The sequence below is a fragment of the Cydia strobilella genome, chromosome Z (genome assembly GCF_947568885.1).
Source record: "Cydia strobilella chromosome Z, ilCydStro3.1, whole genome shotgun sequence".
Classification (NCBI taxonomy): Eukaryota; Metazoa; Arthropoda; class Insecta; order Lepidoptera; family Tortricidae; genus Cydia; species Cydia strobilella.
In genome coordinates this window covers 12713565-12736878 of record NC_086068.1, presented here as the reverse complement: position 1 = coordinate 12736878, position 23314 = coordinate 12713565, and the positions used below count along the sequence as shown (strand labels likewise).

The 23314-nt window shown below is 35.5% G+C and overlaps 1 protein-coding gene and 1 long non-coding RNA gene across 2 annotated transcripts in view; one reads left to right on the top strand and one right to left on the bottom strand.

The window, feature by feature from the left end:
* LOC134754512 (uncharacterized) overlaps positions 1 to 23314 on the top strand; it is a 348665-nt gene that overhangs the window by 130973 nt on the left and 194378 nt on the right. The window lies entirely within an intron of this gene.
* Positions 21168 to 23314, bottom strand: part of LOC134754266 (insulin-like growth factor-binding protein complex acid labile subunit) — a 74733-nt gene continuing 72586 nt past the window's right edge. Inside the window, exon 2 of the mRNA XM_063690481.1 lies at positions 21168 to 23305. Within this exon, the coding sequence (XP_063546551.1) occupies positions 21583 to 23305 (1723 nt within the window). The 3' untranslated portion in view covers positions 21168 to 21582. The remainder of the gene's footprint in view (positions 23306 to 23314) is intronic.

The following is a 23314-nucleotide window of genomic DNA, read 5'->3' as shown; positions in this document are numbered from 1 at the left end:
TTATCTACGTGTTTAATGTAAGATACTGCAATTTGTTTCAACATAATTAACAAATTAATATGTTTTTTTATTTATCTCCAGTCATGGACGATGTGGCGACACGACATTTTTAACTAGCGACCCGCCCCGGTTTTGCACGGGTTACACAAAACCTTAACAAATTATCTACTTTCGTCAAGAATCACTCTATTGATAGGTGAAAACCGCATGAAAATCCGTTCAGTAGTTTATCGCGAACATACATACCTATACACAAACAGACAGACGCGGCGGGGGACTTTGTTTTATAAAGTGTAAGTAGTGAAACTTCAGAAATTAATGAAACGTCAAACCAAAGATAGATATTATAACCATGAAGTTATACCCTAAACAGGAGCGAGCTGTCACTTTTTTTGCCATACTAAATTGAACCTTATCACCGAGCCAGAAAGGTGTTCGTACCAGACTAGAGAAAACGGTCCACATGAGATAGCAAAAGTGGGTCGCGGTGTCCCACTCGCACATGTTGCCAATGTTAAAAAAATACCATTTTGGTAGTATTTATATCAATAACTACTAAAATTAAATACCTTCTTATATTATTTAAGTGCTATATTCAGAGTGCGGTTCTGATATCTTTTACGTAATTTGTAAATAGTTATAATGTCAATATTATTAACTGATTTAACCAAGCATGTGCACAACAAAAAATACATTAATTTTAATATGGTAGACATTGTACTAACTTTGAATATTAATTGGTATCCCCAACTTGATAAACAAATTTTCAAAATACATGAATGGCGGCGCTCAAGATTTATTTGCGAAATAAAGTATAAAATGGGTAAAAGATATTGTGTGAAAGGTTGCAGAAGTGAGAGTTTTGTTGATTGTGGTATATCTTTTCACAGGTAAGCCTCAACTATTAAAGTTTACGATAAAAATACAAGAAAACATTGTCAAACTCATTAGGGTGACTATGATGTCGGCACGATGTGAATCGGCCTTACAGAGTTCTTATTACCTACGTACTTACTTAATGTAAAAATAAGTTTACCTAAATAAGTATATCTTTATTTCGGCATGTTTAATTATTTGGTTGATAGATAGATAGATAGATAGATAAATGATTTATTTGTGCACGTAATGAGAGCTATATAATTGCCAAAATTTAAATCCAAAATCCTTAAATTTTACAGACACATTTATACATAATATTCTATATAAGTCTTTTCCGTCAGTACACGAAGGCGGCAAATTAAAAAAAAATGGTGCAATTAACTACGATGACGCTTAAAGAATAGCTGAAGTGTGCAAAAGAGAATCCATTACGTATATGAACATACCATGAGTGCGAAAGAGGCAGACTACAAATGAAAAAAAGTGACCATTTTTAGGGTTCCGTACCCAAAGGGTAAAAACGGGACCCTATCACTAAGACTCCGCTGTCCGTCTGTCAGTCTGTCTGTCATCAGTAACAGCTTTTATAACGACTAAATGAAGTAAGGTTTTGAGAAGCGTTTTACAGTGGAGAAAAAAACTATATCCATTCTCTCTGACTTCCTATGCATGAATGAAAAAAGATCTTGGCCAAACTATACATTTCAACTTATCCTAATATCCCACATACATATGACTTATGGTCACCCTAATTAGAAAGAGATGCAACCGCCCACTTTGACTTCTCATGTGGACACACTTTTTGGCCCATGAACTCCATCCGGTTTATTAAAATCTAAATCCGTGATTATAACTCCGTAATAGATGGATACAGTCTAAGGAAAAAACGTGCCTCGAAAATCAAGAAAATTACGGCGCCACTAGTTTTGGCCTACAGTCGTATAGATGGCGTTGACGGTTTCGTTTGTTATTTAACAATTTTAACGCATATCAGTGAAAGAACATGGGTCAAAATCATAAAAATAATTAATGCAAATAAAAAAATCATTTATCTATATTTAAATACATTCTATCGTATTTTTATAAATCTTCATTTTTAGTTTTAAAGTGTGTCGACAGATGGCAGTGAATTTACTGGGGTTACAAAATTTACTATGACAGTACCGCTCTAGTATAAGTTACTCTATGGTCAAACTTAAGCAGCTCTTTTTTTGCGAACTTTCCTCTTTTATTTTTTTAATTTATTTCATGACCATGGATACAAGTCCTTCAGTCGCATTCATAAACATTACACAACAATTTTCTCTTGTTTATGGTAAAATGTTGCCAGTGTTTTAAAACTGATTTTATATATTAATACTTATGTTAAAGGATTTGTTACGGCTCATGATTGATGCTACCCGTGGATGCTACGTCCATTGTAGGGGTGTTTACTATAGTAGTTTGGACCAAAGAGTAAAGTAAGTATCACACAGTACGGTAGATTGGACTCTCGCCACCAGTTTGTTGAGGTGACGTAGTTATTTCTGGCTCATAATTATAATTATTTATTGGCCCATAATTTTGTTGATATTATTTACCGCAGTGACTCCGGCAAAGGTCCTAGCTAGAGGCTGCTATTACGCTTTAAGTCTGCACCAAGCTCGGTTCTCCATACAAACATAGTTAAGCTCTCATTTTAAAACGACTAACTAGATTGCTCTGAAACTTTGTACTTACAATAGGATAAGTTATATCGATGCCTCTAATTAGTTTATGTAGCTTCAGATACCAAAGTTAAACAATACAGCGAATTTAAATTTTTCATACAAAACTTGTTTTTGCTCTATTTCATATGTTTTTAAGCTGGAGCTATATAAACTAATCACAGGCATAGATATACCTCATGTCAGTGTATGTGCAAAGTTTTATTACAATCCGACACGCAGTTTTAAAATGAGAACGAAACTCCGTTTGTATGGGAAGGTGAAATTCGGCCGAGCTTGCTGCAGACTCTTAATAATAACTAGCAATAGTTTTTTTGGTAAACGGTCTAATGACTTCAACGCGATGAAAGTAGTAGGCGGAGGCTTAGTTTGTCTATCAATTCTATCATATAATATTATATACTCTGTCAAGCCATTTCCGTCAGTAGAAAAGTGCGGCAAATTTAAAAAATGTAGGCGTAGAGTTATCGTCTCATAGAAAATTTGAATTTTGCGCCTTTTCTAGTGACAATATTGTTTGACCGGCTATAGTTATGGTTTGGACTAAAGAAACTCATTTATACTGCGACAAGAAATTCCTCCGGCACTTCCTACGTAATTGTCACATTTTTGACGTAAAATGCTTAAACATGGCAACAATTTAGTATGGAATTTTTTTAGTTCTATTTTATTTTATTTCTTATTTTTTATGTCGCACTTTATGTATAACGTCATGATAACGGTGCAAAAGTGACCGCTTTCAGCTTTAAATAATAATTCCTAGTTTCCCCGGTGGCGCTAGGTAGGCTCTGAGACCAACGAGTATGGTAATATATAGGAGACTCTATGACATGAACCATAGAGGTATAATAATGTAGAGATGAAATGGGGGAGGGGCAGCAAATAACCCGACCAAATTACGTAGGTTGTTTCCGGTATGTTGTCAGGAATGTTAAAAGGTGTTTTTAATTTTGTCGCATTGCGTATATTCTGTCCCTCGTGAGGTCGCAAGGGTGCACATTTATATAAATACTAGGTGTATGGTCTAGGTACTTCAGTGTATGGTGGCGCCGCCTATTTACTGTTTTTTACGGTCACTTTTTGATACATGAAGATTCATTTCCTTACCTCTACCTTCCATAGTCTGTACCATTATCTGTGCTACTGGTTTTTATACATTACGTCTGCTATTAATGCCAAAACTGACTTCTTTGGGCTGCCATTTCTACAATAACTACTAACATTATTAACATTAATAATGGCTTTGAGTCGACGGCTTTAATTTAAGTGACTTGAGATTGGTAAATAGCGTGCTTTTTTTTAACACGCTTTTATTAGGTCGACCTGTATGTAACTATATAATGGAATCTAAATTAACCATCTTCCAAGGATCGTAGCGTCATGAAAATTGGCAGCTGTATGTAGTTCTGATGACAATACAATAATATGGTACTGTCGAACTGATCTGATGATGGAGCCGGAAGACATGAACTGGAACTTCATGATGGAATCATCTAACTATGTAATGGAATCTAAGGTAACTAATTTAACCATCTTCCCGGTTTCCGATGAAGCTGAAAATTTGCATACGCATGTAAGTCGGGTGACAATGCAATATTATCGTACCATCGAGCTGATCTGATGATGAAGACAGGAGGTGGTCAGAGGAAGTCTGTAATAAAACAACGCAACCTAATTGTGTTTGGGGTTTTTAGAATTGTCTCGATTTGCCTGTAGAAAAAAAGTACAGTCAGCGATAAACGCTTGTACCAAAAGTGAAATTTTTGCCAAAAACTTATTTCATGTTAAAATGAAACTTATTCTATCGCCTCTAATTTTTTGATCCGTCTTTAGCATGTCGCATTATAGAATTACAGCATTAGTAAAATCTTTAAAATAAGCTTCATCATCGGACTAAGAATCGTAATTCACGAAGTCTGATATTTACTTATAATTTCATACAACATTTTAAGGACAGTAGACCTTATTAACATTAAATGGTATAGGTAAAGTCTACGGTGTATGGCAAATAGTCATATCATAATACACACACACACTTGTGACACTTTATTTTCACTATAATGTCTTCTTTTAATGTCTATTATCTGTGTTTACGAATAAAAACTATTATATTATATTCTATTCTATTCTAAGTATAATAGGAAGTTTACAGTCACATACTACTTTTTGTTTTCGAACGTCACGGACGTCACGATTCCGTTAAACAATTCCCAATGGTTGGCTACTCGTAAGCGTGTAGACATCTCGAAAACTCCAGTGTAACGTGACCGTGAGATCCTTAAAAACCTATGCATAATCTGAGAGCTTACTTATACCGGTTTCTTTAGCCCTTGACTCGCCTATGATAAGTAAGCGATATTAATAATTAGTTACAGCGCCGTTACGTGTTGAGTAGCTGAATGACATTGGCGTTGGGCGAGCTTTTGTAAGATAATTAAATAGGATATTTATTAAGTTAAGATTAAAAACGCGAGTTTTTAGTTTAATGCCTACAATCCGAAAAACAGTCACTTCCACCGTGGTTTCATAAAAACACACAATTTCTTATTTATTTAGTCGTTCCCTAAAGGCTTTTTAACTCTTTATTGACTCACTCTTTTTCATTTTCAGTGGTATATAATATTAAATATAAGTATGGGTGTCGAAGACGATCAAATTTTCTAGGCAACCAAAAGTAACCGTTGTTGAGAATCCGATGACTTTCTGACAAGTGTAGAAACTACTTCCCCGTTCAAAATGTACTAGAGGTAAGTATTTTGGACATACATTTTGCTATTATTATAATCTAAGTCATAGCAACGATCGGATAAGTGGGTCCTTCCCAGAAAAAATCTCACGAGACGCGGTTGAGAATGCGACCTGTAGTGTAGTGGAGAATAGCAGGACATACGATGAGTCTTTTTACCAAAGCTAAATCAATTACGTTTTGCGCTCGCTTGGTAAACAAGGAAATAAAAGGACACATTTGCGAGATCGACTGTACCATACCAAAAATTCGCTTTTTCGTATAAGTACCGAAGGTGCTTGAAATTGCCCAAGTATTTTGTTTTCATCGTAGCTTGGTGCCTAGCAAAATCAAAAATAATTAAACTGTTGTCACACAGGCTTTAAGACAAAATACCAATTAGGCTTTTAATACTTTTGATTAAATATAACAAGTTCCACAACATTGAATTCGCGACAAATGCAAAGAGGCATCTCATACCTAAGTATATCAATTTAAGTCGCTTATTTTCCATCCTGGGTACATCCATCCGTCAGATTATGCGATTTTGGCATTAAGAAAAGGTAATAGGGCAGTTATTTGCTGAGGGAGTCGAATGAATTTACCCGAGTTTGAAGTTAAGCGACACATTTGGCGAACACATATAATATATATAATATATGGTTCTTGATCCAATCCGTAACGGTGGCTTTTGACGACCGGTGTGTTTTATTGACTACAGATAGTAAAGCGTTATTCCTAATCAACATAAATATGTTTATGCTTCATACTAAAATTCTTCCAAGTGCGACTACTATAGTAAACGACCGTTTTCACCTCTAGCTAAAGACGTAAGTTTAAAGATGACATGTCCCGGGACAGTGATGAGCACTGGGACGTCTACCATAAGTTACTAGTAAGTATATTTAGAAAATGTTTTGATATTTTACTCGAACTTATATAAGTGCGAACAACAGTAGTTTGGCTTAGAAGCACGTGGTATGTGAAAGTCCGCAGTGCCTAATTCTCCGGTTTTTAGTGGGGGATTTGAGCTGCGTATTAGCGGTACTGAGGTGTGAGGTGTAGTGTGGTGCAATTAATGTTTATAAACACTTCCTTGAAATTTCCTGGCCGCGTAGCCAACATGCCAGTCGCTTACGCCCCGTAGCGATCGAAACGCAACTATCACTGTCACACTAGCTGTATCAGTGTCACAAAGCGTTTCGTTGTCGAACCGATAGCGATTGTCACCTTGGCTAGACCGGCGCGTATTCCTTGAAATTCCTATCTGCCGCCCCCAGCCGCCTGTGTCCTCATTAACGTAGTTGGATTCTATTCTGCGTTTTTAAAAATGTTATACATAACGAGGTCTTAAAATTCTCGGATATGTTATTACAAAACTCGACTCAACTACATCTTATTTTGTAATTTCAGACCTCAATTTTGAACAACCCATTTGATATAGTAGCGGAGCCTCCATGTACCTCGATCCCTACCGGTATATAGTAGCGGAGCCTCCATGTACCTCGATCCCTACCGGTTTGACTCAGGCTGAACCGCCTGCCTCATTTCCCACAACCCACAGCTAATATTTTAAAGAAAGAAAAACCAAATTAGTTCCGTTCCGGCTTACCTACGGACAATTTTGACATGCGGCCACTGTTAGGCATGTATCAGTTGCATAAAATGATAGTAAAATACAGATAAATACATATTTTATAGTTACAACCACTGCGGAACATACAAGGACCTTTTAATATTTTTAGTCCAGGTCATCTTCCTAACAAATTCCATCCTGAAGAAATGTAAGAAAAAATGGAAGGGGGAAGCTACTTGTTAAGTGGATGCTTCCCCGCCCCTTTCCCCACCTTTGTGTCCCATTTTCCAGTTTTCATTGATAAGATAAACTGTTGAAGTTCAAATAAAACCGCCAATGAACAATAAGTATATTCTTCATTAAGTTCCCTACAATCGTAGCATGATCGTAGCCTTTTTAAGTTAGTATGAATAACAGTTTTCAAACTATATCAGGTGCATATTTTGACGCACGATTTTTTTCTGCCATACAGAACCTGCCAGAAAAGTTTATTTCTGCCTACTTCTAAAACATCCTTAGCACCCCGTCTACATATATGCCAAGTCTCATGCTTTCTATCGGTTGGGACTGTATTTTGGACTTAGAAGTCAGACTCTGACTATTAATATTTTTGGAACTCATTGATTGCATTTTTATTTACTGGCCGCTATAGTCTATCATGGCTTTTATAACGTGAAAAAAAAAATGAGAAGGGACAAAACAGTTCCAGCGTATTTTACGCTGACCGTATAAACTTGTTGTGGCGTTCGGCATTCAGCATTCAGATTAACTCAAATATAGTCAAATATAAAATTAAGTACGTAAATCATGAATACTAGTATGTTTAATTATTTGTTTGTGCATTCTTCCACAAACAACCGAAATATAGTTAGCCATTTATATTACTTCACAAAATACTCAGACTGTTATAAAAAGCAAATTTGTCCCTCTGTGTAAATCGCCAAACAATATAGCCACAACCGCAGACACGAGCCAAATACCTAATAAACGACCACTCAACCTATGATAGTTTTCACATATGTATAAATTCACAGTGAATTATCTACCTCACGGAATGGGATGATGGTTTACCTACATTAAGCTCCCCTGTAGCTCGCCCCAAATTGTTAACGTTGAGTGTCAACGTCGTAACGTTTATATCACTCGAATACCTATACGCGGCGTCACGCACGTATCATCGCCGTCGTTAGCTGGTCGTTATGCTAATAACCGCCTGACAAGACTCATCGCCCTTTCCCGAGGGGAGCTACGTGCTACAGAAATCCATATGACATCCGCGTAGAGTTTGTAAACATTGCAACGACTCATCATCTGATGTAAAAGAAATATTAGACAATTTTGTTCTTAGACTTCACGGTCTACAGCGTCAGAGATATTGACATTGATATGATATAAACAAGCGCTTGTAATGCTTAAGCACTTTTGGATTCCTAATTTTATGGATAATGTTTTCGCAATAAAAAAGGCTGATTTTAAGTAGGTACCTATGTCACAAAAATAATATTTTGTTTCCTAAAGATAGACCCAACCCAGGTTAAATATAATAATAAGGTTAATTAGGTTAAATTCACCAGCAGCTGGCTCCCCTATACGGCCTTCTGTACAAGTACATACTCACCTTCGCCAGTTCTCGAAAATGGTCGTGCCACGCGATTTATCTATCATCACTGACGGGACTATTGTAGCCAATAAGCCTGACATCGTGCTGATAGATCGATCGCAGCGCCCACAGCAGCGGCAGCGGGCGTCGGGGGCGTGCGGGGCGTACTCGTCGTCATCGTCAGAATCTCGCGAAGGCCGAGAAGGACAAGTCCAGCAAGTACTTAGACTTGGCTCACGAGATAACCGCCAGGTGGGATGTTATAGCGAAGTCTCATAGCGAAGAGACAACGACCTACACCTAAAGACTCTTGTTGGGTTGTTGGATCAAGGGTCGGATCCAGAAGGCGGTAATTTTGGACACGCCGCGTATAGTAAATAAAGTCGTAGTCAGTAATGTGTGTATTATTAGTGTTACATATGTACAATTGCGATGATTAGTTTTGATAATATTCTTATTTCAATTTGGCTAAAACGGGCCTAAACTTATTTTATTAATTATCACTTCCATCTTCCATTAGAGGATGGCACTATAAGTAAATAAACTGTTCTTTTAATTTTAAATGGTTTGGGCAAATTGATGATTGAATTTTCCTCGTACTAGGTACTAAGGATACACAGATAAGAGCTACTATGTTTAATTAATATTTAATACATTTATGAAAGAAATCCAATAGGTATGTCGAGGTAGGTAGTTTGGCGTTCGAACGCAGTAAGAGCGCCAATAGTCCGAGACTGAAATGGTGCCTTTCACCCGAGTTAAACACTACTTTTTATTTCGGATACGAGGAAAGTAAAATACACGTGCATTTAAAAAAACACGGCTAAGTAGTATTTCTTGAGGGTACTTTCAATTAACAATTTAGATAAAAATATCGTTGAAGAGTTAATTATCAGAATGGAAATTTTACTACAAATCCATTTATAACCAAAATTTAAATTTCTTATAGTAAAAAATAGAAAAAAAACTGGCCAAGAGCATGTCGGGCCATGCTCAGTGTAGGGTTCCGAGTTACCCTTCCGTTCCGTCACAATAGGCTAAACGGTAGCTAATATTAGTATAATAGTAGATTGTTAACAGAGGGATGAATTTAACATTTCACCCGAGTTAAACACTACTTTTCATATCGAAAGCGAGGAAACCAAATAAGACAATGAAAATTTGCATAATTTGAAACAGACCTATGGCCATTATTCGTTCCTTAGCCCTTACTTGAAATCGGAGGCTTTGAATGTCTATAGAGTAGCGAAGAATAATTAGATTTGCAATATTTATGAAAAAGACATATATTAGCAAACTGCAGTAATTTTAAAAACATTATTATTTTGCGGTAATTTGTTTAATTTCAAAGTAGGGATGAATGTCAGCGCGATTGCCTATACTAATTAAGTTCTATTTCTACGATTTTTTTCATAGTTTTTAGACCCATGGTGTAAAAGTTAGAGAGGGGGGGGGGGGCACGTTTTTTTTTCGTTTGGAGCGATTATTTCCGAAAATATTAACTTGATCAAAAAATGATTGTGGAAGACCCGTATTCGTTTTTAAAGGCCTATCCAACGATACCCCTCACTATAGGGTCGCAAAAAAAAAAATTACATACTTTATGTAGGGGGGGGGGGGGTTCCCTTAAAATTGTTTTGAAGTAAAACTTCTTTAGGCGCGACTAGAGGGTAAATCAGATTTATTTTTCGACGGAAGTAACGCTCAATAGTGACACACGCACAATGGAACACACGCTAAAGTGCCAACAGCGATAAACGTCATCCTCAAAGAAGTTTCACTTTTTTTTTCAGATTTTATTTTACCATTTTGTCGGTTGACAATTGACTTATATATCCATGCCAAATTTCAGTTTTCTGGCTCTAACGACTACTGAGCAAAGCCGCGGGTAGACAGACGGACATGGCGAAACTATAAGGGTTCCTAGTTGACTAAGGAACCCTAAAAACGTACTTAGAAAGTATAGTGCTCTAGAGCAGAAACGTATCAGTTTTTGAACACTTTTTAGAACAACAACGACCCACTTTCAGAGCATGAGAAATGAAAAAATAATTGTACGTAGTTAAGGGTCTGTGATTAGGTTTAGTTAATATCAATTATTATCTAAGACCTGCCTCCACCGTAATATTAATTCAGACACAAAAGTAGTATAAGTGAGACCACGCTAGGTCGCCCGTAAAGTTATTTTGAGTTGAAGTTGGTGCGACCAATGCGGCCATACATTGTCAATGCCAAGATAATGGCCAAATCGGTGCAAACTTTGCGTGGGCGGAGTCGGAGTTTACAATCGTTATAATCTTATCAGATTTGTAGGTAGGCAGACGGAAAAAAAAAGTATGCTATTAAGTAGTTTTTAATTAATTTAATCCAAATGTGACTATGGTATGTGAACAGATAAATAATATATAAATATTTTACCAAAGATCTGTCAAAGTTCTGAAATGGACATAATATCATAGAAAAATGCTATTAAACATATTTAAACTTGTATTAAGTGCGCAACCCCGCTGCAGGTTCTCTATTTGTTCCAAATAACTCACAAAGTGTAAAGGAATACACTGCAAACATTTATAGGTATAACTAGTCTAATAAAAATACTGTGAATCAGACAGGTAGGATTTTATATTGTTAGACGTACATAAGAGCACATTGATAATTAAATGATAGTTGTCAGACATTAAAGTTTTAAGAGCTTTCCGAATAATGCAATAAAATATAATTTTACAATACTACACTGATGTCTGGCTACATTTTCAATTCTTCTCTTTTAACAATTAAACATGATTGAAATTTACCTTAAAAATATTTACCCTCTGCATCATCTAACCAAATTAAGCTGATTCTTAAAAGATCGCAGTTTATTTTTTTCAACACGGTCACTATATGTCATAATTTCTAACCTCTTCTCGATATATATTATGTATATGCTTATTATCAAGTAAATGCTTAAATAACCTTATTCTCAGTCCAATGAAGGTGCCTATCTACATTACTTAATATTACTTAGACATAATTTTAGGATGTAGGTAAGTACTTCTTATTTTTTTAAACATTGCAGCAATTAAATAAATACAACCAGATAATACTAAATATAATACCATACGCCATATCTGCTCTTAGCAGCAGGCAAAATGCATCTCGTTTACATGTTACTAAAATTCCTTACTTTCCATTTAACTGAACGTAAAAAGGGATATGTAAATATATCACATAATAAATAGATTGTTTTAAGACATAATCTATACTTTGACTTATTGATATTTAAATAAACACACATGTTTTTGTCGTTTTTCATCTGTGACACCGAAGTATATTTTTTATTGTAACTATTTATCAATACTTGTCGCTTTTTGTTGAATCAGACATATGTAATAGTTACATACCTGCAAAAGTACCTACTGGCTCTTGTTTTAATTAATATATACACACACACACACAAGTATACGAGTACAAATAAATAATGTTATAAAGACACAAATTAGGTAATTATTCATGTCAGCGTAGCTACTTTAGGTTAACTTAAAGCTTACATATTTATATATTTATACATCGTTGACATATACATATATGTACATAACTCAATATTTTATTGGCTGAGCATTTTGTAATATAAGATACAAATAAGATTCCAACATCAGTGTATCGTACAGTCTTAACTAACATTTAGATCTTGTAGGTATAGTTTACAAATCGGAATACATCCCTCTTATTTAAACCGACAACGACACGTAATTTTAAGAACTCCATTGATATATAGGTAAGTATGTAAAACACTCAGACTGCTGTAGATATGGCTACATTATGGTGCCGACAAAATTCTGTACCAAAGAAAAACTTCTACAAATTACATCGAATACGGCTCGAATGCGCAGACAAATCCTTATATATCATACGAAATAGGTACTTACAGACAAATAGAAATTTCGTCATTCCTCAGTACAATACTATGTAATAGGTACAATCAATATAAGACTTATTGGGAAGTGATTACATGAATGATGTAGAAATGAAACAGCGAAAATGTATTTATTAGATTTGTAAAGTATTATAAATCGCTAATAAAGTATAAAAGTGTATTTACATTTCGCATTAGATGCTCAACGGAACATTAGTAGCTAGGAATATATACGTGCAGACGAATCGGAAATCTGACTTATGTAGCTTATGTAATGTATCGTATATGTAGGTAGATATTACTTACACAGTTTACATTATAAATTTTTTCGACAGATATGTTATTTATTACTTTTACGAAACAATTCAATCAATAACTACCCTATTCAGGGTTTTCCATACCGTTCAGTGATATTAATATAATATTAATAATACTCAATAAACAAAAACATATTTTTATTGCTTTTTATGAGTTATGACACACACAAGATAGGTTGGGGAGAAAAACCTTCTATGTAAACCACCAACCACAAGGACCTTAATACCATCAAATGAACTTTAATATCAAAATATGAAATTAAATTGCTTAAAAAAATACCGAGTGTGTTTATTAAGAGTGCGTTAAATACTCAGTGTGCTCTTCTATCGGTAGAATGGTTTATGCTTTAAGGTGCAGTAGGCTCAGAGAACGAAGTTTTTGAAAAGTCGTAGCGCTTTTTTAGCTCACAATACGATTACTAAAAATTTAATTAGCAATCGATGCTTTTCTATAGCAATGCGAATCCTGAGTTCTTGACTTTCGCTCGATAGAAAAAAATCTCGGGTCTAAAATGCACTTCAAACTTCTTCTTCAGTTTTGCACAAAAACTAAAAATACGAAAATAATTTCTAATAATAAGTTTTTGGAAAAAAAAACATTTTTGGTACAAGCTTTTATCGCTGACTGTACTTTTCTTTCCACAGGCTTAATTCTAAAAACCCCAAACACAATTTGGTTGCGTTGTTTTATCACAGAGTTCCTATGACCACCTCCTGTCTCCATCATCAGATCAGCTCGTTGGTACCATAATATTGCATTGTCACCCGACTTACATATGTATGCAAATTTTCAGCTTCCTCGGAAACCGGGAAGTGGGTCAAATTTAACTTGCAAAATTTGACCCTTACAAACATGTTACATACTTACATATTACATACATAGGTACATTGCAAGTTAATAAAAAGCTTGTAAAAATGAGCAATATTATGCTCGAGGGAACTCAGCGATTACTTTTTTATTACACACAAAACATTATAATTAAAAAACACGATCCGCGGTAAATTCAAACATTGACATCTATAGTTATTATTATATACTCGTATTTAGAGCCACTTGCACCATTCATTAACCCGGGGTTAACCGGTAAAACCTAGTTGCCATGGTAACCAGTACAATTTGACACTTGGTTAACGGTTTAACCGGTTAACCCCGGGTTAGTGGGATGGTGCAAGTGTCGCTTAGTAGGGTTAATATGTACTTAGATAAGCACCTTGGTATAGTATCCATCCAGGCTTTGAAGCTGATGAAAGTATTTAGTGTTTTCAATACAAATGCTTCCTAAAACCTAGTACAGTCCGCGCACGAGATCCAAGAACTCAGGGCACGAGGAACCAGTAGGTAAGGGTGTTCGCCCTGAGCGCCTGGTGCGATTTTGATATGATTCCTTGGGGTTCGCACAAAGACTGCATGCACATTTTTGTTGCTCTTCTGTTTAGAACCACCGTCATTGCACTAAGATCGCTGAAAAATACAGAGTAGTACGTGACGTTTCTCCTCGACATCTAATATTAAATACAAAAGTAGACATCAAATGAACACCCGAATATATCCTTAGCATTATTTAGATACACTATTATTTGGTTATTTCATTTGTATTTGATTACGCTTACCTGTGCTATTAATTATATTATTTGCCTAATTAATTGGTGTTCCATCTTACAGTTCCATAATGATTTAAATAAATAAATAATCAACTGATTCCATTGTACACGTGTTCTTATAGTATACGATGTACAATTGTACATTGTGTTTAAGAGGATACGGGAGCTGAGATTTAAATTCAGGTTAATATATCCGTCTCGCTAACGGAAGTGGCTCCTATAACTAGTGCGATAAGGACAACGCCAGGTTAGGCAAAAAATTCTGCGTAAAAATCTCAAAACCGAAATTTTTTACTCGACTGTCTCCTCCCCCAAAACTTAACTAAATGTAACGAAAATTTGACATCTAAATGTTAATAAAATGATTTGTGTCGGACTGTTTTGATTTTTAGGCATTAGCCTGATGTCAGTTTTGAATAGCATGCTTCTCTTTGCAGCCTTCGTCTTCACCTTAAAAAACAAAACTATCAAAAAAGCAAAGGAACACAGATATTAACAATAATAATCTGATTTGAGAAAATCATTGCTCTAGCTTTTAAAACCACGGAGGAAACAGTCGAGTACGTTTGTATGGAGACATGACCACTCCTGTTGCCTCTTAATTTAAGCGTTGGATTGTTATGGCCTTAATATTATTGATAGAACTAATGAGTATTATCTATATTCCATACTATTAATTATAATATTATAAATGCAAAAGTGTGTCTGTCTGTCTGTCTGTGTGTTACCTCTTCACGCTTAAACCGCTGAACCGATTTAATTGACATTTGGCATAAAGATAGTTTGAGTCCTGGGGAAGGACATAGGATAGTTTTTATGTCGGAAATCATCCCTAAAGAGGGTGAAACGGGGCGGTGACTTGAGTTAATTAATGAATTGTCTGTTAATTGATGTAATCAATTAGCTCAAATTAAATGATTGCCATTGGACTTTATCTAGGCGCTATACTTTTATAATATCGAGTTTACATTAAATTAATTATAAATCTCATTTTACAATACGTACCTGCTGTAATTGTTTACTTTTCGTGCAAAAAACTTTACAAATATTTTTTTTATTTGACGTCAATATCCCTGAGTTAACAGCCTAAATAAATAAGTAAAAGAACCCCTGCATTTTAGCATTTCACATCATAAAAAAATCGTTAAATCATACTTTCAATTTTAGGATAGGCATACGCCAGCAAATTTTATCAAAGTGAAACAAATATTTATATATAAATAGAACCCTGGACAGTTTTGTTAGTAGTGTCCCAAACAGAAGATAAGAAGACTAAATTCTCGTTACGTTATGTTCTGCCTATGTGATTTATCATCAAACCATCAATTACGCTTCTTAATATCAATGTGTGAATCTTTTTCGTGTTGTGTCTCTATTTATGTATGTACCTATTACACAATATAATTAGCTGTACAATGACGTTCCTTTTTAGGGTTCCGTACCCAAAGGGTAAAAACAGGATCCTATTACTAAGACTCCACTGTCCGTCTGTCCATCACCAGGCTGTATCCATAAACCGTGATAGTAGACAGGTGAAATTTTCACAGGTGATGTGTTTCTGCTGCCGCTACAACAACAAATACTAATAAAGTAAGGAACCCTCGGTGGCCGGGTCCGAATCGCACTTGTCCAGTTTTAATTACTTAACTAACATATTTTATTAACTTTTATGCAAGGAAACACCAATAAAAGCGTTAAGTAATAAATACTATAAATGTCATATCCAAACCGTTTCCTAAAATGCTACTGGCGTTTAGGCATTTAATTGTTAATGTTATTTACTATATTGAAAACATTAAAAATACTACGGAAATTAGGGAACTAATATTAGTTCTCGTACCCTAGTACTGAGAATTTCCTGCAGCCTCCGTAGATTTACCGTGTGGTTTAATAGGTATATGTTATTTTCTTTACTACATTCATTAGAACTTTGTTCACAAACATACTTTAAACTGAGATATTAAATTAAAAATAGGTTACAATTTATAATCCAACTGGCTATCAAACGCAAAGCAAAAATAAACTTTTCTTTAACTTAATGACGTTACAATTCTTCGTTTAAAAATCAAACAAATCCATCTAATTACGAAGATCGTATTAAGCACTTAAACGAATTAGCAAACAACACGATACACGGGTAGAATTCAAACATAAAATAACTACGCCGTTTTTAAATTGCCGAAGGCAAATAATTGTAAAAAGTCCGCATTTTGTAAAATACCTTATGACATTAACAGCGCAGTTTGCATTGTTTGCAATTTGCCGCGGCATTTTGATCCAAATAGTTCTTTACATTACCACGCATAGCGCTGCACATCAAAACTATGAAAAACGATAGGGTGTTCGTCGGACTTATTAGGAGCGCGGGGGCAGGGAAGGCTTTTGGAAACTGGGTGGCTTAAATTTCGCGCCTAAACGCTCCAAGCTATCACGTGATCTTAATGACGGCACGATGTGATAAATAAACAAACTGCTGTCAAATTGTCAGTCATAGCGTAGATCAAAAGCTGTTGTAATTAATTTCTCTCTCTTTTTAAAAGATATTACGTACATATGTAAGCTAAAATATTAATTAAAAAGTTTTTTAAGTGTTATGCAGTGCCTACTTATATGTAAAAGAACAAGAATAAAGATACTAGGGTAGGTAGGATTCGTATTCGCCTTTTGATTAAAATAGTACATTTCATGTCGAGTGCGAAGTGTGTCGATCATTACTTACAAGTCCCGATATGTCTTGTCTTAAAAGAAAAGGGACGAGTAAATAATAACACTTTCGCACATGGTAGGTGACGACGTTTTTTAATAGATTTGCGAAAAAATCACAATAAAACAAATATTTTTTACATGATGCATATTGCCTTCAACTTAAATGATAACTGTTACTTCGGCACTAGGTATATATTACGTTCAGCGATGATAAATACATTGCAAAAATTTATTACAATAACTGATTTCATACAAAAACACTTGCGGTTACAATTTAAGATGAATTATTTTGATACAACTAAAATTTGAGTGCATATAGCAGGCGCCGGTTTAACTTTTTAAATTATTATTTTCTGTTTCGATAGTCAACGCTGGCAATAATAGTTCCATTTAGCCAAATAATTAAAAAGATTTTTAGTGAAATATCGTATAATATGACATTTAACATTTTATTTATTTAACAACAAATAAATATATACTTTATATCGTGTAAATATATTTTTTGTAATAAATGTCTAATGGTGAAATAATAAATATTAAACTTTCAAACTCTTTGGTGGTAACGTATGGATTACGGTCAGGTTTGACAACTTGTCTGTGGGACTTTCTCACACCGTGACGTAACGTAGCGCGCTCCGATTGGCGTTTGCCAATTTTTATTTTTATTTTAAATATTTTTAATTAATTTGTTACGCATATTTACACTTACAAAATATGATTTTCAGCATTCTAATATTCCGGGTCATTCCCACTAGTTACTCGTACCACTAAGTTCTTACCAGTGGTAACTACCTACTGGGAAAACAATTCCCACCTTTTATCAGTGGTAACTAATGGGAAAAAAAAATCCCAGTAGTTACCACAAAACCGAATTGGTGGTAACTACTGGTATTTTTTTTTCACCAGTGGTAAAAGGTGGGAAAAAAAATCACAGTAGTTACCACTGGTAACAACTTGGTGGTAACTAGTGAGAATAACCCAATATTCCCTGCTATGGTAAAAAAACGTAACATATTATGATATTATATATTTGCGATTCATGTCAACATCCCTGTTGCTCTCTAGGGGTATGGCAGACAAGACCACGTGGATAGTGGGGTGCTCTGATTCGATTTTGGGTGACCTTGAGATTGTGGTGGCCTTGAGGATGGTGGTGCGGTATAAAAGTTAATATAAATTGATAAAACACCATGGTCACCCTTAGACGACCATCACGTTTACGTTGATACTGTTGAGTGCACTAACAATTTGCCTTCGGCAATTTGCAAACGTGAAAACGTTTGTAAAATGACGACGCCGTTTGTAAACGGCGGATTCTTACAATTTGACTGCGACACAGTTATATTTAGTATTGTCATCAGCTTGCAACTACAAAATGGTTTCATGATTACGTATGTAAATAAAGCTTAATAGAAATTCGAACCGAATACCACAAATCATCCTAGGATCACTACTTGATAAGTACTTAAAATCATAATAATTATTGAAAATCACCTCGGGACTGACTCCCGGGAAGACCTGGATGGTACTACGATACGAGAGATTGAAAATAAATATTTAGAGACAGCCAGTAACACCAAAAAACGAATCGCTGTTATTGTTGTGAATTTGTAGTTATTGGGTACCAAGAGCTGCAGTATTTAATTACGTTATTGCATGTTTGCTTCAATTGATCGCACGACGGTAACTGAGAGTGAGAAGGAGGATTGTAGTTTATTGTTAGGGCTATTTGTACTACTTACTTACTCTATTATAGGTCACTAATATTATACTGACAGTTTTAATATGATACTTGATATTAATTAACCTATTTTATTTGAGCGGTTACTACTTAGAACATTCAAATTATCCACGCAGACTTCCGGCTACACCTTCCGTTGAGCCACTTGCTTGTAATTCTATAAATTTTAATGAATAATTATTAAAAGGCTTTAAAAACTAACATAATAGTTACAAATTGTAAATAGACAAATGTCATTAGCCTCTTTGTCGTTACGTGATGTCCGTGAATGGACACTAATTGTTTTTATTAAATTTATTAGTTTTAAATATATCGCAATTTCGTTTTAGCTAAACTTCTATGTACCATTTGAAGCGATTGACTTAAAACGGTTCTCAAGGAAAACTTATTTCCTACAAGCCAACCCCCTGGAGAGGCGAACTCCAGAGAAACATAGATTATAGGTACGTACAATGTTTTGCCTGTTTCTTTAAAACTTCAACTCCGTTTTATCTCCCTTATTGGTTGAATTTTGCAGTCACTATTGCTTGCAGATTTTTTTTTTTTTAAATAAATATTTGCCCACCGTGTATAATTATCGTATTTGTAATTTCGGTGGTATTATCTCTGCATTGATAAGTTATTCAGTTAGTTTGGTTGGACCAACTTATTTAATGCCAATAGCTATGTTTGCTGGGGTTCTTTCGTATTTTCTGTCTAATTATTCAGTGTTTTAGCCACGTGGTAGTATCTTGTAGTAATTGAAATCGAAACGAAAATACCACAAGTCGGCCTGATCATATTTCGTCATAAAACCTAACTAATACGTATAGTACTAATTAGATACACTGCCTGTAGGGATATAAATTTGCTTAATGTCAAAAAACTAACTAAGTAATTGTATCCCGCAATTATGTGTCGTTATTGATTCTGAAAGTAACTAGCTCTTTAAATAAAAATACCAAAACGTATTTATTTAATTACCAACTGTATAAAGAATAGCAAGGTTAGATACGAGCAGTGTATAATGCAGACATATACATCGGTTTTTTGTGGTAATAAATAAGACTATCGCAATTTTCCAATCTTCATAGTTCTGGACTAGATTGATTTAACAATTTCGACGACAATTGATTTACAAAGTTTTTTTGCCAACATGCTGTCGATATTGATTGTTGATAAGAATTTGAACTAAAGCAGTAAATTACGAGATCGTAATCTTTGACATCAAGTGAAGTTGAACGTGATCCATTTCGACACAATAACGTCTTTTTAGTGAAAGATTAATGTAAATATTCCTATTACTATTAAAAACAATAAACTACAAGTACGACTGCAGGACTGCCAATTCGTTATCAGTACAACACAACTTCAACAACAAAATATGCAAGATGTATCATTAATAAGCCATTTTTTATTACCGATCTACTACATATCGCAAATATCGATAAAACATTATTCAAATCTAAATATAGAACTTGCAACAGGCTGTATGTTTTGCGTAATTTTTTAAACATAAATAGCATTTCTTTTTTCCAAATTTTTTTTTATGTAAAAGTGAGCAACACTACCGGGTGCGACACGTTGAAAGTTTATTTATTTATTTCTAATTATTAGATTGGCACAGTCATTGGTGTTTCATTACCTGCCTAATTGTCTAAGTACATAATCAAACAACAGCAGCAGAATTTTTAGTAATGTTTCACAGAAAATATAAAATATTTTTTTGATAATAAAGAGCCGGGATGCATTGTATCATATTATATTTTATGTAGGTACTTATTTGTGCGTAGCGCATAAAATTGCTTCTAATTGTAAATAAAAAAGCTCAATTAATTTTTCAAGCCATAAAAAACCTTTAAAAAAAGTCCAAACTCGTAGTAAACAAATTTGCTCAATTATGTTATTTGCACTCTAAAGTTATGTATGTGTGTCTGTGCGTCTAAAGTTACTTTTAATGTCTTTAATCTGTTATTAAAACACTTTATGAGAAAATCATGCTTTGTTTTTTTTATTATTATTGTTACCATTGCGAATTACTGTTTATGAACCACTTCAAAATATTATTTTAAATATTTAATTATATATCGTATAACAGCTCTTGTCCCGTCCCACATTTAACATAATTTAAAGAGAGTACTAACTTGAAATAAAGATATTTGATATTTGATCTGACATATTACGAATTGTTAACAAAAAATGTACATATACGACCTATATATAAATTTATATTATATTATTTTTATCAAAATTAGAGGAGTAAATTTAATGCTGCAATTTCAATTTCAATTTTTTTACATACCTAATCATATCATCACTTCTATAAAAAATTACACTGCTCGTAATTTAAGATATAACTGGGAGACTTACTAGAAACAAATTATAAACGTTACGTTTTAACGTAAACGTACGATAAAGAATTTGCTTAATCTATTAAATACTCAAACTCATTTATAATATTTTAAATATAATTATCGTCCTGTTTCAGGAAATCTTTGATAAAATCGCTTATAAAATACTATATAGCAGTAGAAAAATATTTTTCGATATTTTTTTAAGTCGATGTCTAACTATAGTCACTATCAACAATTTCCAATCTAGAACCTACAGTTACTTTTAGTGAGAGTCATAGAACGTTCATAATCTTTGGCTTTACACAAGATCATCTTGGTACTCATATCACATATCATTCGAAAGAGCGGGTTCTAGAAGTGGCGCTGGCGGAGGAGGGAAGAAGTGCATCGGGTGAGAATCCAGCGCTGGTGTCGAGACTGAGGCCAAATGCTCGCGGCGGGGTGGCAGCTGCAAGAGGTGCGCGCGGGGCGGCCGCGCCGGTGCCGGCGTTGGAGCTCGCCGTTAGCTGCCCTTTGACACTAGGTGATACGGCGCGTGGATCGTAGCCACGCTGCCCAGCTCGGTCCGTCCCAACAGCTCTTCGGGGTGGTCGTGTTCGTGTTCACGCCTCTTCTCCTCGTTAGTGTAGTAGTGAGCGGCGCGGCGCCGCGAGTAGCACAACGCTGCCGCTACAGCCGCCAAAACTGCGACACATAACAACATCAGCCCTGCTATGACACTCATCTGAGCTTCGTGCGTACTGGGACACGGATCCAACCGATCGAAACTCAAGCTCCCAAAACTCGTTCCCCGTAACCGCATCGGAGAATAGCACTTAAGATTTCTAATGGTAGAATTAAGAACTGTAGTAGACATATACACTAGCATGGTTCCAGCCGAACACTGATCACAATGCCATGAGTTTTTAGACAAATGAACTTGCGCTATGGCTTCCAGTCTTTGCAAGTCCTGCTCACTTAACGCTTGTAACTTATTGTGTGAAATGTCTAGTCTTTGTAAAAATTTGGTTTTTGCCAGAAGTTTAAACGGAAACCTTGCTATCTTATTCCAGGATATATCTAAGGCAATTAGATGCTCATTATACGTAAAAAAATTTGGTGGTATAATTTCCAGGGAAAGGTTAGCAAGCCCAATGCCGTGAATTTCTGGTAGTATCTGAAGAGCTATCGCAATCTCGTTCAACGGCAGGTTGTTTCCGCTGAAATTAATAGTCTTCAATGATTCAACAACTGGCCCAAAAGTCTGCAAATGGAACCTGTCTATTTTATTGTGGCTGATGTCCAGATGTAGAAGGGACGTTAGGTTGGTGAGCGCAGCGGGCGCGAGCAGCGCCAGGCGATTGCGGGCCAAGGACAGCACTTTTAACTCCCGGTTGCGCCCGAACATGTTGTCCACCACCACCGACAACTGATTGCCATCCAGTCTCAGCTTTTTTAATTTCTTAAGACTTATAAATTCATCAGAGGTGAGATATTTGAATTGGTTTTCTCCTAAATCTAACTCTTCTAAATGAGGAATCAAATGATAAATCTGTGTATTCACCCTTCGTAAAAGACATTTTCTGCACTTGAATATTCTTAAGTGTTGTATGTCTTTGAACACTTCGGGGTTCAAATCGGCTAAAGGATTATAACTCAAGTCCAGTTGATATAGTTTAGCTAGCATTCGAAAAAGTCTAGGCACTAGAGAGGAAATTTGATTGTTTGCCAGAATTAATATTCTCAAAGATGTGAGGTGTCTGAAAGTCTCACTCGGCATTGTCGCTATATGGTTGTGGTCGAGATGTAGTTCGGTAAGATTAATGAGTCCCCGGAAATTATCGGTCCCTATTGCGGTTAAATTATTATATGTCAAGTTGATAAGTTGTAGATTTTGGAGCCCCCAGAACGAGTATTGGCCAATCGAGGGTACGTTTGAATTGACGATGTGGAGTTGCCGGAGATTGGCGAACGGTGTTGGTTGTGTGAAGATGGGCCCGATGGTGAGGAAGTTGGGTCGTTCCTGCGGTGCTGAAATGACCAGAATCTGCGCGTTGCGGTCCAGGAAGTCTACGGGCACAGCGCGCATGCCGCCGCGCGTGCAGCTGACGCGCAACTCGTGCCCTTCCTCTGCGTCGTAGTGCGAATGACACCGGCACTCCTCGGGACAGATACTCTCAGCGCCAGAGCTGCAATCTACCACCATTGCCATCACCCACACCATCACCCAAAGATGTCGCCATATCCTGTAACAA